Source organism: Lithobates pipiens, unplaced genomic scaffold (assembly GCF_037356315.1).
Source record: "Lithobates pipiens isolate NorthernLeopardFrog02 unplaced genomic scaffold, aLitPip1_a1.2 Scaffold_16, whole genome shotgun sequence".
Taxonomy (NCBI): Eukaryota; Metazoa; Chordata; class Amphibia; order Anura; family Ranidae; genus Lithobates; species Lithobates pipiens.
This window is the reverse complement of record NW_027507748.1, coordinates 308,705,709-308,718,969: the sequence shown is the minus strand read 5'-3', so window position 1 is coordinate 308,718,969 and position 13,261 is coordinate 308,705,709. Positions and strand designations below refer to the sequence as shown.

Genomic DNA, 13,261 nt, shown 5'->3' with positions numbered 1-13,261 from the left:
AAGTGAAAGGCCGGGGAAGGCAGTGCTGAAGTCGGCGGTGGGGCGGAGAAGAGGACGGCCCAAGAGCAGTTCTTCGGCTGCCCAGGCGGGGCCCCGTGGACGGATGTCGCCAGGGGATGGAGCAGCTGCCCAGGACCGGTCGGAAGGCGAACTGTCGTCGTAAAGTGCAAGTGCCAAAAAAGTTCACAGTGAATAGTATCTTCAAAGAGGGTGCTGGTGTTCAGAGTGCTGGATTTCAACTAGCGTAAGTGACAATGTGATTTGGGTGATCATTTTCTTCAGTCCCTTTGGGAGTGGTGTGCAGAGAGCGGGAATGCTGAGAGTTCCAGCCCCTTCTTATTAAAAAGAAGAGAAAGAAAACACATATCGATAAGAAGTATCCACCAGGCTCCATACAGATCGTAACTGATAAGGAAATACTTAGGGAGATTGTTTTCAGAACCCTAGAATCTGGATCACTTTTGGCTATTGTTACCTGTTATCTTACAGCGATAAAGTAAGGAGCCACTACACCAGGGGCGGACTGACCATTTGGTCACTCGGGCAGTGCCCGAGGGCCCCGAGCCACTAGGGGCCCCATCAGGGTTGCCAGCTTCAGTAAAACCAGGGACAGTATGTAAAAATCTGTGTTTTTTTTTTTTAATCTGTCTCTGAAATGTCCCTTACCGACATCCCTTTGGTCTAAAAATCCTGAGATTATAGCTGCCCCACCTCTCCAGTACCTTCTCAGCCAATAGAAACATGTCTGTGTATACTTTGTGTACATGTATGTGTATACTGTGTGGGGGGCCCATAATCTCCTATTGCGCGGGGACCTCATGAGTTGTCAGTCGGCCCCTGCACTGCACCTTTAGGTGGAATTGCACTGAAGAAAAGGATCACCCAAGTCACATTGTCACATATGCTAGTTGAAATCCAGCGCTCTAAGAACCAGCACCCTCTTTGAAGATACTATTAACTTTTTTGGCACTTGCGCTTCATTACGTTTAGATTTATATTGTCTTTGGTGCATGCCTAGATTGAAGGAATTTTATCAATTTCACTTGGAATACTTATCACTCATTTATTATTTAGCATAGTAGATTCATTATGCATTGTCTTTTTATGTATGTATTTAATGATTATTTCCGCATGAATATGATCTAGTGTATATAGCACTTTATATTTAATACTGTAGCACTTTAATTTTGGAGCGTAGCACCATATATACATTTTTTATTATATTTTTGTTGGGTGGTGTTTGACCCTGTTGGTGCTTGCTGCAACCAAACAACTTAGGCCCATTTCACACGGGACGGATCAGTAATGATCCGCCCCATGATGATCCGCTTGCTCAGCGGGGATCGCTCCGTTGTCGCCACGGAGCCGGCAGATACAGGGTGATCCCCGCATACTGTGCAGGGACCGCCCTGTCAGCTTGCCGCTCTCCTCTATGGGGGATCGGATGAACACGGACCGTCTGTCCGTGTTCATCCGATCCGCTCTGCAGACGGATAGAAAAATAGGATTTTCCTCTGTCTGCAGAATCGGACAATAGCGGTGGCGGACAATAGCGGGTGTCTGCGGATGTTTATCCGCAGACACCCACTATCCCATAGGAATGCATGTATGTCCGTATTTCATCCGCAAACGGTAGCGCGGGAATACCTATTGTATCTATCTTATTATCAGCTTGCCTTTAGGTATAAGTGGCAAAACTGAGTTTACTACCACTTTAAGTATAACCTGGGGGAGCAGCTTTTGGGTAAACCTGTTGCTTAGCCAGGCATGGGCAAAATATAGATTCAAATTCAAATGGTTATTTCAAGGAATTAATATTTCAGTTATGGGTAGAAAATGGTAAGCTAGTATAGCTACTGGCTTTGTAACTCTAGGGGAATACAGATTTAAATTAGTTAAAGAGTAAGGCCCTATCACTGAAATATTCTCCTATACAAGAAGGGCCGTAGGCATAAGTAATAAGCAAAATAAGCTGCTATGATGTAGAGATATAAGTAAACATTATAAATAGAAACAGCAGTATTAGGCATTAACACGCAGTGAAAAGATACATTATTTTGTACAATAATATGAACACATTCACATACTGTATGTAAGTAAAAAATGAAAATAAAAATACATACAATGGATCCCTATAAGGGTTTTTTCCACTGAGTTTTGACAAAAACTGAATTTTTTATCACTGATATGGTACTATATTTTTTCACAGGGAACATAACAGTCTATTTTAATAGTCATATATTACATGGATGGGTTTTATATCTACTTTAATTCCAATTTCTTTTTTTTTTTCTTCTTTTTCCCATCTCTTAACATCATATTTCGCAGTCAATAAACAACAAATAACAAATATGTAAGTGAGATGTAATGCCTTCTCTTTTAGGAATACTGCCTTCCTAAACACTTAGGGCTCATGCACACAGGACGTTTTTACATAGCTCCCAACTGTCCCTGATCTTGAGGGACTGTCCCTAATTTGGAACAAAGTCGCTCACTGACAGCTATGGCCTTGCGGGCATAGAAGAGAAGTAACCCAACTAGAGTGCATCCTGCTACTGTAGGGATAAGCTGTTCTATCAAGCCCAGCATACAAATTGACATAGAAGGTTATAATGGTATGGTGGTGACCTGGGTTATGAATGTCAATATCTCTTTCCAGTACCCTACAATAGTCGAGCAGGTCTAGAAAATATGGGCAAAAATCTCCAGGAGTCCCCCCTACAACGCCAGCACCCCGGGGGGGGGGGGATAAGGATTAATTTTGTATAGTCTGTGTGGGGTAATAAACAGGCGTTTTTTGCGCTGTTGTAGCGCTGGCGATTTAAAAATGTCCTGTGTTCATGAGAAAAACGGGGGGTAGGGTGCGCTATGGGGACAAAATGTTTTAGGAAAAAATGTACTTAAGTCACTTAAAGTCGCTTAGGATTAGGATTGCGCTCCAGACGACGTCCAATGACGAAATGCGTAGGGATTGGCCTAATGTACACACTCTCTCCCACAAGGCGGCGGCGGTGGTTTGTGATGCTTATGAACGAGTTTTATTCTGTGTTTATGAAACGAGGAATTGAATGCCAACCGGACCAGCACCACACAGCGACACAGGGGCTCACACTGTGAATGCAAGTTAACCCCTGCAGGGGCAGGGGAGCTGGTGAGTGCGGCAATTTGCTTTAGGCACGGAAAAATGCACCGGTTGAGACTCAAAACACACCAGGCACTGGGCACAAGTCACTCCTATTTGAACTTTTGAAAAAATCCTTTAACCAAACTCCTTTTTGCACGAAAGTCATTTTGAACATTTTTGTTTTACTTTGTATTTTTAATTTTTTGCATCTTGTGATTTTCAAAGAAATTTTCCTAATGTGTATATATTTTCTTTGACTTTGAAATGGCTGTTGAAATAAGATGATTTAAAATGTATAGGCTGTAAATGCACGTATCTTGCACTATAGCACGAAAGCACCTTTTTTTGCACTTTTTCGCACAGTTATCAATTTTATTAATTTTCAAATGTTTCCTTTATATTTTCAGTATTTTGAATTTTGACCTAACATATTAGAACATGCAACACTAGCATTTTAAGATAATATTTTAGCATGCTATTTCTTGCATAGCCATAGGAGAGCGCCATAACTATCACCTTGATATTTATATGTCCTGTGTTCATGAGCCCATATTAATATGCACTGTAGCTATATGCAAAAAGGATGTTTACCATAACCCATTTATCTTAAAAAATACCACATAATTTTTCAAAAACATATTTGCCTTAAAATGCCCAACAGTTTAACAAATAGATTTACATAAATTAACAACAATATGAACTAAGTCTAATAGTACATTTTGAATTTGGAGTTCATTGTAGGTCCCAGCCTCCATTGATTAGTGAGGTAAGTTTAGTGTCTCTCATTTTCCATGATATCAGCACTTCTGAGTGGTTGTGATTAAGGGTCCTTAGTTCAGTTAGACGGCCAGTCAAGCGTGCAAAATGCTGAGGATCTTCAGGATGATAAATTTTGGAATACTTGTGTAAAATTGCTAGTAGTGGTTCCTGCAGTTTATCAACACAAATTTTGTTTTTTAGGAATGGACGATCTATAAAAAAAGGAATAGCGATGACAGGAAATTGTGATTGTGAAATAATGATGACAGGAAAAATACAGCTATTTAAAATAAATGCTTTCTTATGGGGAAGAGTTGAATGTTTGTCAGGTTGCTGTCTGGGGAAAACAATCCCCTTACTTCCTGTACCCCATCACTACTTTATGCAGGAATTGACAGAAACCTTCCCATTCCATACACAAGCCGCAAGAAAGACCCCTTCATTTTAGTAGACATGTGCGATTCGTTTCGTACGAATCTCAAATTCGTACGAATTTCCCTAAATGGGTACGTTCGGGAGGATCCGAAATATGAATTGCCATGCGTCCGAATTCTGTACAAAATACGAACTTTTGTTTACGAAATCCGAAGGAGGAAGTCAGCACAGGGATGGTGGGAGCCCCTCATCTAACGAAAATTCGTATTTCGGATAGGAAATTTTTCAATGGAATTTCGTATTTCGGATAAAAACCAAACTTCCATCAGCATCGACTGTCATATTGAGGTATATTTTTGCCGTTAAATTCATCGTAACGAACGTTCGTATAAGTTAACGAGCCTAACGACAATTCGTATTTCATACGAATTGAAACGGATTTTCGGACACGAAATACGAAGTACAAATTAATTTTAATACGAACCATAACGGAACAGAACGAAACAAATTTATTGACGGTGCCCATGTCTATATTTTAGTGGAGTCATAGTATCTGTCAGGTATTTATTGAGGACTGGCATCATTTTAACCAGGTTGGTAAAGCAGTAAGTGTCCATTTTAGGAGTTAATCCTAAAGTCTAAGGCAGGCCATAGATGATGCGATTTTTTAAGGAAAGAAAATTGCTTGATCCACCCATCAATGCAGTCAGTGTTGATAGGGGAATCCGTACCGCAGAGCTATTTTGTTCTCCTGGCGGGGGGAGGGCGCAAGGAGCCATCACTGCTGGGATGACACAGTGATAATTGCTAGCGGCTATAGCCATTGGCAATAATCGCAAGTTCAAATCTGACATGCTGGTTGTACCCAAGGCGATCGATGGATCGACTTGGGTACAATCAACCTGCCTATAGCTGCTTCGAATCTCGGCCGATCCCTGCTGAACCATCTATGACTGGCTTAAAGTGATACTAAAGTCTTTTTTTTTTTTGTTTAAAAATAACTTACCAAGAAGAGGAGGCTCTGGGCTGCTCTGTGCAAAACCACTACACAGAGCAGCCCAGATCCTCCTCTTCTTGGGTCCCTGGCTGGTGCTTCTGGCCCCTCCCTCCTGCCAAGTGCCCCCACTAGTTCATCTAACACTCCCCTCCCCCCAGACTGACAATGCTGCTGTCCAAATGTGCCCCCGTGCCCCTTTATCCAGAGTGGGGGCTTAATACAGGAGGTGTGTTACTGGCCAGATCACCAGGTGAAAACAGAGGGGGTAAAGCCTAAAAATGCAAATGTAGCCACCAAAACTAAGGATTAAAATTACATTTTAGGTTTAATACCACTTTAAGCTTTGAAAATGAATGTTGTAAATTAATTTGTTGCCATGCACAACTGCTCCAGATTCTGGCTGCTCAAGTCTTAGTAAATGTATCTGCTAGGCTTAAAATTTAGGGGTGATGGTATACAGTGCCTTGAAAAGTTTTCATACCCCTTGACATTTTTATTGGGATTTTACGTGATAGACCAACACAAAGTGGCACATAATTGTGAAATGGAAGGAAAATTAAAAATGTTTTTCAAAATTGTTTACAAATAAATCACTGAAAAATGTGGGGGGCATTTGTATTCAACCCCTTTACTCTGATATCCCTAACTAAAATCTAGTGGAATCAATTGCCTTTGGAAGTCACCTAATTAGTAAATAGAGTCCACCTGTGTGTAATTTGATCTCAGTATAAATACAGCTGGTCTGTGAGACCCTCAGAGGTTCGTTAGAGAACCATAGTGAACAAACAGGACCATGAAGGCCAAGAAACACACCAGACAGGTCAGGGATAATGTTGTGGAGCTGTTTAAAGCAGGGATAGGTTATTAAAAAAAATATCCCAAGCTTTGAACTTCTTACAGAGCACTGTTCAATCCATCAACTGAAAATGGTAAGAGTATGGCACTACTGCAAGACATGGCCATCCACCTAAACTGACAGGCTGGGCAAGGTAAGCATTAATCAGAGAAGTAGCCAAGAGGCCCATGGTAACTCTGGAGGAGCAGCAGAGATCCACAGCTCAGGTGGGATAATCTGTTCACAGGACAACTATTAGTCATGCACTCCACAAATCTGACCTTTATGGAAGAGTGGCAAGATTAAAGCCATTATTGAAAGAAAATCATAAGAGGTCCTGTTTGCAGTGTGTGAGAAGCCATGTAGGGGACACAGCAAATGTGGAAGAAGGTGATCTGGTCAGATGAGACCAAAATTGAACTTTTTGGCCTAAAAGCGAAACACCATGTGTGGCGGAAAACTAACACTGCACATCATCCTGAACACACCGTCCCCACCGTGAAACATGGTGGTGGCAACATCATGTTGTGGGAATGCTTTTCTTTGCCAGGGACAGAGAAGATGGTCAGAGTAGATGGGAAGATGGATAGAGCCAAACACAGGGCAATCTTAGAAAAAAACCTGTTAGAGTCAGCAAAAGACTGGAGACTGGGGCAGAGGTTCACCTTCCAGCAGCACAACGATCCTAAACATACAGCCAGAGCTACAATGAAATCGTTTTGATCAAAGCATATTCATGCGTTAGAATGGCCCAATCAAAGTCCAGACCTAAATCCAATTGAGAATCTGTGGCAAGACTTGAAAATTGCTGTTCACAGAGGCTCTCCATCCAATCTGACAGAGTTTGAGCTATTTTGCGAAGAAGAATGAGCAAAAATGTCACTCTCTAGATGTGCAAAGCTGGTAGAAACAACCCTAAAAAAGACTTGCAGCTGTAATTGCAGTGAAAGGTGGTTCTACAAAGTAATGACTCAGGGGGGGTGAATACAAATGCACGCCACACTTTTTTAATTTTTTTTGTAAAAAATGTTGAAAACTATTTATAATTTTCCTTCCACTTCACAATTATGTGTCACTTTGTGTTGGTCTATCACATAAAATCCCAATAAAACACATTTACGTTTTTGGCTGTAACATGACAAAATGTGCAAAATTTCAAGGTATATGAATACTTTTTCAAGGCACTGTACACACACTTACATACACATTTATTTATTTTGTGCTCAGTATAAAATAAGGATTTTCTTTTTTTTTTGGTGTACCTGAAAAGAACACTGTTATTGCAAAAAGTAAAGCATATTCCGTTTCAGTCATGTTAAGAGAGCCCATGCTTCTGAAAAAATTAAACAATGGAGTAATAAATTCATCTGTAATATCTGGAAAATAAACAAAAACATTATGACACATAGATTAACAAATTTTAGCTAGGAATAAATTCTTTACATACAGTATAAATGTGGTAAAATTGTAATTTTACTTTTATTACCTATCTTCCTTAATTGGCTCTGGAAACAGTTCCTATTTTACTAATGTGTAATGCCCTCTCTTCATTTGGTTAGTGCAATACTGATACACAGTGATTGAACATGAAAAAAAATTCTACCAATTAAATTAACTTTTGGATAGGAAGTGTGAAAAAAATAAAAAATAAAATAAAAACACACAAGGTCATAAAATTAGCCACACAGAGAGGCTCCATTCACACTGGACTTAAAAAAAACACCAGTTCCCTTGGCACAATACAAAACACTCATATAGAGTGTTTTTTTTGTACATATTTAGATACGTTTAGGAGATTTTAGCGTTTTTTTTTCTGGCAGAAAGCGCCAAAAAGAAATGCAAACCAGAAGTGTTTTTTTTCCTGCCTCTAAACATTAAGCTTAAAATATGCCTTTAATCGCCCTAATGTGCATGGACACATAGGATAACATTGAGCTTCTACTGTACAGGCAAAGTACAAAACCGTAGAAGCAGCGATTTTTAAGCCAGTGTGCATGGATCCAGAATGTGTTTTGTTTGATTCAAGAAAGAATTCTCATTCTCAGCTCGTTCTCAAAGGAGAACTCTGACTTCCATCCTCCAATCATGTTCAAGCAAAAATGCTTTTTTTTTTTTTTTTCTTGCATGTGATTGGGTTTTCCTTGTAAAGTGAAGCTTTACCTTATTTACTAAGCTTTGGTGCAATTGCAAAAGTGCACAGTCTATTTGCCTTGTAAATCAACACCTGTGTGTCTATAATTAAAAGTTCTAAAGTAGGCGAATAGTCTTGCAATGTGTATTAAACTGTGGCCAGCAGGTGGCACAATTGAGCCTGCAACTGAATGTTTTTCTGCACAGGGTTGAACTGCTTTGTTCTGAGCAGTATGTGAATTGTAATCTTCTACTATTCACAATATGATTCCCTGCCTGCTAGATCACATGGACTGGCTAGATAGATTTTCATGGTATATTTTTACAGTGGCATCATTTCTATGCAGAGTTTTTAAATAACAATATACTTTAGGCATCATAGCTGAAATCTGCATAGAAAAACTCTGCATGCCCCTCGCCCCCATTCTTTAGGTAGCATGCAAAAAATCAGACCTTAGATGCATTGCGGTCCCCTCATTACACTGTCTGAATTTTGGTTTTGCGTGGCACTTTTTCCTTTTCATTTTCTTCCTATAGTCTGCAGTAGAGCACAGACATGACCACATGCTCCATAGAGATGAAAAGAAGAAAGCCTGTAGACATGCTTGTGCTCTAGAACACAGACACAGGGAACAAGATTAAAAGAAATTGCTGCCTGGTACATTTAAAAGCTAGGTTTGAACTGAAAAAGTGGACTGTGCTGCACCTGAGGTCTGATTTCTTGTTTACTCTCTAAAACTGAACAGAGCACCAGGTATGATCTTTTTTGTATATTTATATTGTTTCAGCTTGGACCAATGTAAGCAGTGGCGGTTGGTGGTATATGTTTTGGGGGAGACCGATTGACTGGGGGGTGAGGGGGACCCGACTATCCAATGCCAACCCTTCCCCTGGGAAAGCGGTCGGGTCCCCCACTTCCCCACCCTCTGGGTCAGTCAATCGGTCCCCGCATTTTCCCCATGTAGATTGCAGGCAGCGGGCCTCTGCGTCTTTTCCTTCCCTGGCTTCATAGCGGCACGGCTTCCCCTGCGTCTCCTCCCTCCTCCTCCTCGGTGGCCAATAGGATCGCTTCTCCTCTCGGCCAATTGGGTCGCAGGACCTGCTTCCTGAGGTGGGATTGGCCGGGAGGAGAAGCAGGCAGACAATAGCGTATATTAATTTGCTATTGTCACACAAGTGGGTAGGCTCAGGGTTCAGTGCTCTGTGCCCCGGGCCCACCCTTTTTTGAAGCCAATAAGAGCCTCAGGCTCTAATCACGTGCTTCTAGAAAAAAAAGCTCCCATTGGAATCCATGCGTCTGGCATCCTCCATGTAAATTAGGGGCCAGGCAAACATTGTAGTACTTGGTGCTACTACAGTAATAGTTGCTATCTTCTGGGACCTGTGATGGTTAGACTCTCCTTTGCACACTGACCATAAGGGTTTGCTTGCTCAACACTGCAGCCATTCACAGAACGCCTTTAATTTATTTTTAAGAATATAAGGTATCCTTTGATTGGATGAGAACACCTTGTAATCATTGAAAAAATACAAGATGTTCTATGAATAATGGCAGTACTGGGCAAGTGACTCCTTGTGTTCTAAGCCCACTCAGGATAAGACCCAGAAGGTTGCAACTATCACTGCAGTTGCACCGATTACTACAGTAATTGTCAGCTTCCCCAAAGGACACTCGGGTATATGCATACTTACAATAGTACACACTGGAGCAATATAAATATGGAATAAATATCATACTTTGAGTTCAGTCTTAAAGCGGAGGTCCACCCTAAAGTGGACCTTCCGCTCATCGGAACCCCCCCCCCCCTCTGGCGCCACAATTGGCACCTTTCAGGGGGGAGGGGGTGCAGATACCTGTACAGTACAGGTATCTGCACCCACTTCCGGGATAGCTCTCTGCGGAAAGGGGCGTAGATTAGTGCCCCGCTGCCTGCTGGGAAACACACAGATCCCAGAGGCAGCGGGGACCGTCCTTATTGCGCAGCGCGACTCGCGCATGCGCAGTAGGGAACCGGGAAAAGGAAGCCGAAAGGCTCCATTTCCTTATTCCCATACCCAAGATGGCGGTGGCAGCACCCAAGAGACGATCTAGAGATCGGCTTCGGGTGCCGACATCGCGGGCGCGCTGGACAGGTAAGTGTCACTATTTTAAAAGTCAGCAGCTGCAGTATTTGTAGCTGCTGGCTTTTAAAAAAAAAAAAACCCGGAGTCCCGGCAGACTCCCGCTTTAAAGAGGGGGAAAGGGGAACCCACATAGAGTTTTATGTCTAAAGGTAGACCTGCACAAACACACACACACATCAAATTATATTAAATAGCAAAACAACACATATCAAACCTGGGTTATACTGTGGAATATTTTGGTGAGGAGGCGTTTCTATAGAATACAGGGGACATCTGTCAAAATCCTGAATATGGTAATATTCTGTTGAATGGCTTTGGTATCTGAGAAGTCCTGTAAGAAAAGTTGTACTTACAATTAGTCTATCAGATGGGTCAAATGTGTTAAATTCTTTAGACTATTTTTTGTATATGTAAAATGTATTATACTATATTCATATTTTATTAAAAAACATAGTTTGGTATGTTATTGAACTAAATGGTTTTGATGAAGCCATTGACGCAGAAAGTTAGGTCAGGCCTTTTAAAGAAATTGTCATGTATCAGGTGGGACCAGAACCGCATGGACAGCAACAGAGGAAACCAAACGTATATTAAGTGAAAATATTGTGATTTATTTAAGATAAGTGAAAATATGAACACAATCACCTCCAAATATAACACAGTGCACAACAAACCAATTCATAGACAGAGACCCACAAATAACAATAATCAGACAGGTATATATATAATAATGGGGAATACCGGAATCATAAATGTAGCTACACCAGGGTCACCAACGGGAGATCAGCAGATGGGAACAGGGAACAAACAGGACAAAGAGAGGATGGATGGATAAGGCTGTAGCGCAAGGGTAAAGGTAACAGGGTCAAAGGAGGGACATGTTCAGGTACAGGGCACAGGGTTCAGGTACAGAGACAGGATCAGCTACAGAGCTCTCAGGTTCAGGTCAGGGCTCAAGGAAGATATCAAGGCAACTATGTGTGTGTGTTGCTGGGTATTTATACACATCTTCTGCAATCAGGCTCAGTTGATGACTGATTGCAGGAGTTGATGTCGGCTCCACACTGCCAAGAATCACCCGCTGGTGGACGCCAGTACTGCAGCCCAAGGATCAAATAGTGCCACCAGCAGGAGAAAGCTCCCCTCACAATTCCAGACTGCCAGGAGACACCTACTGGTGGACATCAGTACTGCATGCCAAATGTCTGCCAGTGCCACTAGCAGGTGGAACCTTTTCTGACAGAAATACTCCTAGCACAAGGATTAATTCCAGGGTATGCTACTGTTCAGTAGTGGGAACAGCTGCAGTCATTGAACTCTTCATGATGACAATTTTAAATGCATGGAAACATAAATTAAATATTTTCATATTTAAAACACCTATGCATATTACCACAATCCTTGACAATGTAACTAATCTTGCCCGTGGGCCTACTTTAGTCATGGTTAATAAACTAGACATATGTATTTAGCACAACACTTTGATGGTGGCCCGGGATGAGTTGGGTATAGCTGGGTATAGCCTTATTGCGTAAGTAATTTAGAATTAGCCTGTCGTTTGACACTTTCCCTCTCTAGAGGGCATTATATATTAAATGGTATTTATCTGACTTTTCAGCAATTACCATGGATTTTACTCCCGAATGATTGGCTACAATGCCGTGAAACGCATTGAGTGTTCAAATATGAGTGCTGAGACATGCTTGCTTAAAGATGCATTTTTAATATTGGTGCCTACTATTTGTAAATGTATCATGCAAATTTAATTTTTATACTCTGTATTTTATATGAGTTATATTTATTCATTCTGTATTGATTATATAATTTTATGTCCATCAAAAACTTGTATTTGTATTAAATATGTTATATATTTGCTAAGTATATCTTTTTTGATTACAATATAATATTTTTGGAATATGATTGATATTGATACATTAATTTATTACATTCATGGATTACACTATGAGATTGAGATGCTAAGCCAATTCAGATAGATTTAATATTCTGTGCAGTAGTATACACATTGACATGCCTCATGTAAAGTCCCATTTTCTTTCTTTCTTTCTTTTTTTATGTAATATGTAGGGTTGGAGGCATGTCACTGTTTTAACATGTTTTATCTTTATTCAGCCTTGTGTTATTTAATCCAATTTGGTTGATTTATCTGTCCACCGCTCTGTTAGAATAAAAGGAAGAATTATCAGTGGTATAAAACACCTGTTTTATATTTTCCTTCCTACTTACCATCATTATTTTGTAGTAAACCTCCTGCAACTTGCAGATTATATATTTGTGCTGAGCGTAAAAAGGTTGCTTCAACTGTGGAGCCTTTTAGAAGAGCAATCTGATCATCATGATCCAGTAATTCAAAACCTGCAAGAAACAAATATCCAGATATATCAGACTTGCAGACTTACTTAAATTATGGAGATGGAGGAGATAATCAATGGACTATGAGTGTGGTAATGTAATATCGCTTCATTGAGAACTACAAATCTGCCAGGTGAACAACCCTGTGATTTAGGTAAGGGGACAGAGGGGTAACTATATTTGTAATTACATAAATAGTTACATAGTTAGTCAGGCTGAAAAAAGACCATACAGTTCAATCGAGGGGAAAAAAAAACATACAATCCTATATACACAACCCTTCACCCACAGTTGATCCAATGGAATGCAAAAAGCCCCAGCAAAGCATGCTCCAATTTGCTCTAGCAGGGGAGAAAATTCCTCCTTGATCCCCCAAGAGGCAATCGGCAATAGTCCCTGGATCAACGTTACCTAATGTAATAGTATCCAGTTATATTATGTACATTTAGGAAAGGCCTTTTTTTTAAGCAAGCTACTGAGCTAGCCAGAACCAGCTCTTGAGGGAGTCTAATATAGACTAATCTAATAATAATTCCTAGGGACATTC

At 40.7% G+C, this 13,261-nt stretch overlaps 1 protein-coding gene across 1 annotated transcript in view; it reads right to left on the bottom strand.

The window, feature by feature from the left end:
* LOC143982681 (bile acid receptor-like) overlaps positions 1–13,261 on the bottom strand; it is a 132,064-nt gene that overhangs the window by 5,083 nt on the left and 113,720 nt on the right. Inside the window, exons 8-11 of the mRNA XM_077481607.1 lie at positions 12,589–12,717; positions 10,559–10,675; positions 7,353–7,466; positions 3,841–4,095 (exon numbers count right to left, since the gene is read on the bottom strand). Coding sequence (XP_077337733.1) covers positions 3,857–4,095; positions 7,353–7,466; positions 10,559–10,675; positions 12,589–12,717 — 599 coding nt within the window. The 3' untranslated portion in view covers positions 3,841–3,856. The remainder of the gene's footprint in view (positions 1–3,840; positions 4,096–7,352; positions 7,467–10,558; positions 10,676–12,588; positions 12,718–13,261) is intronic.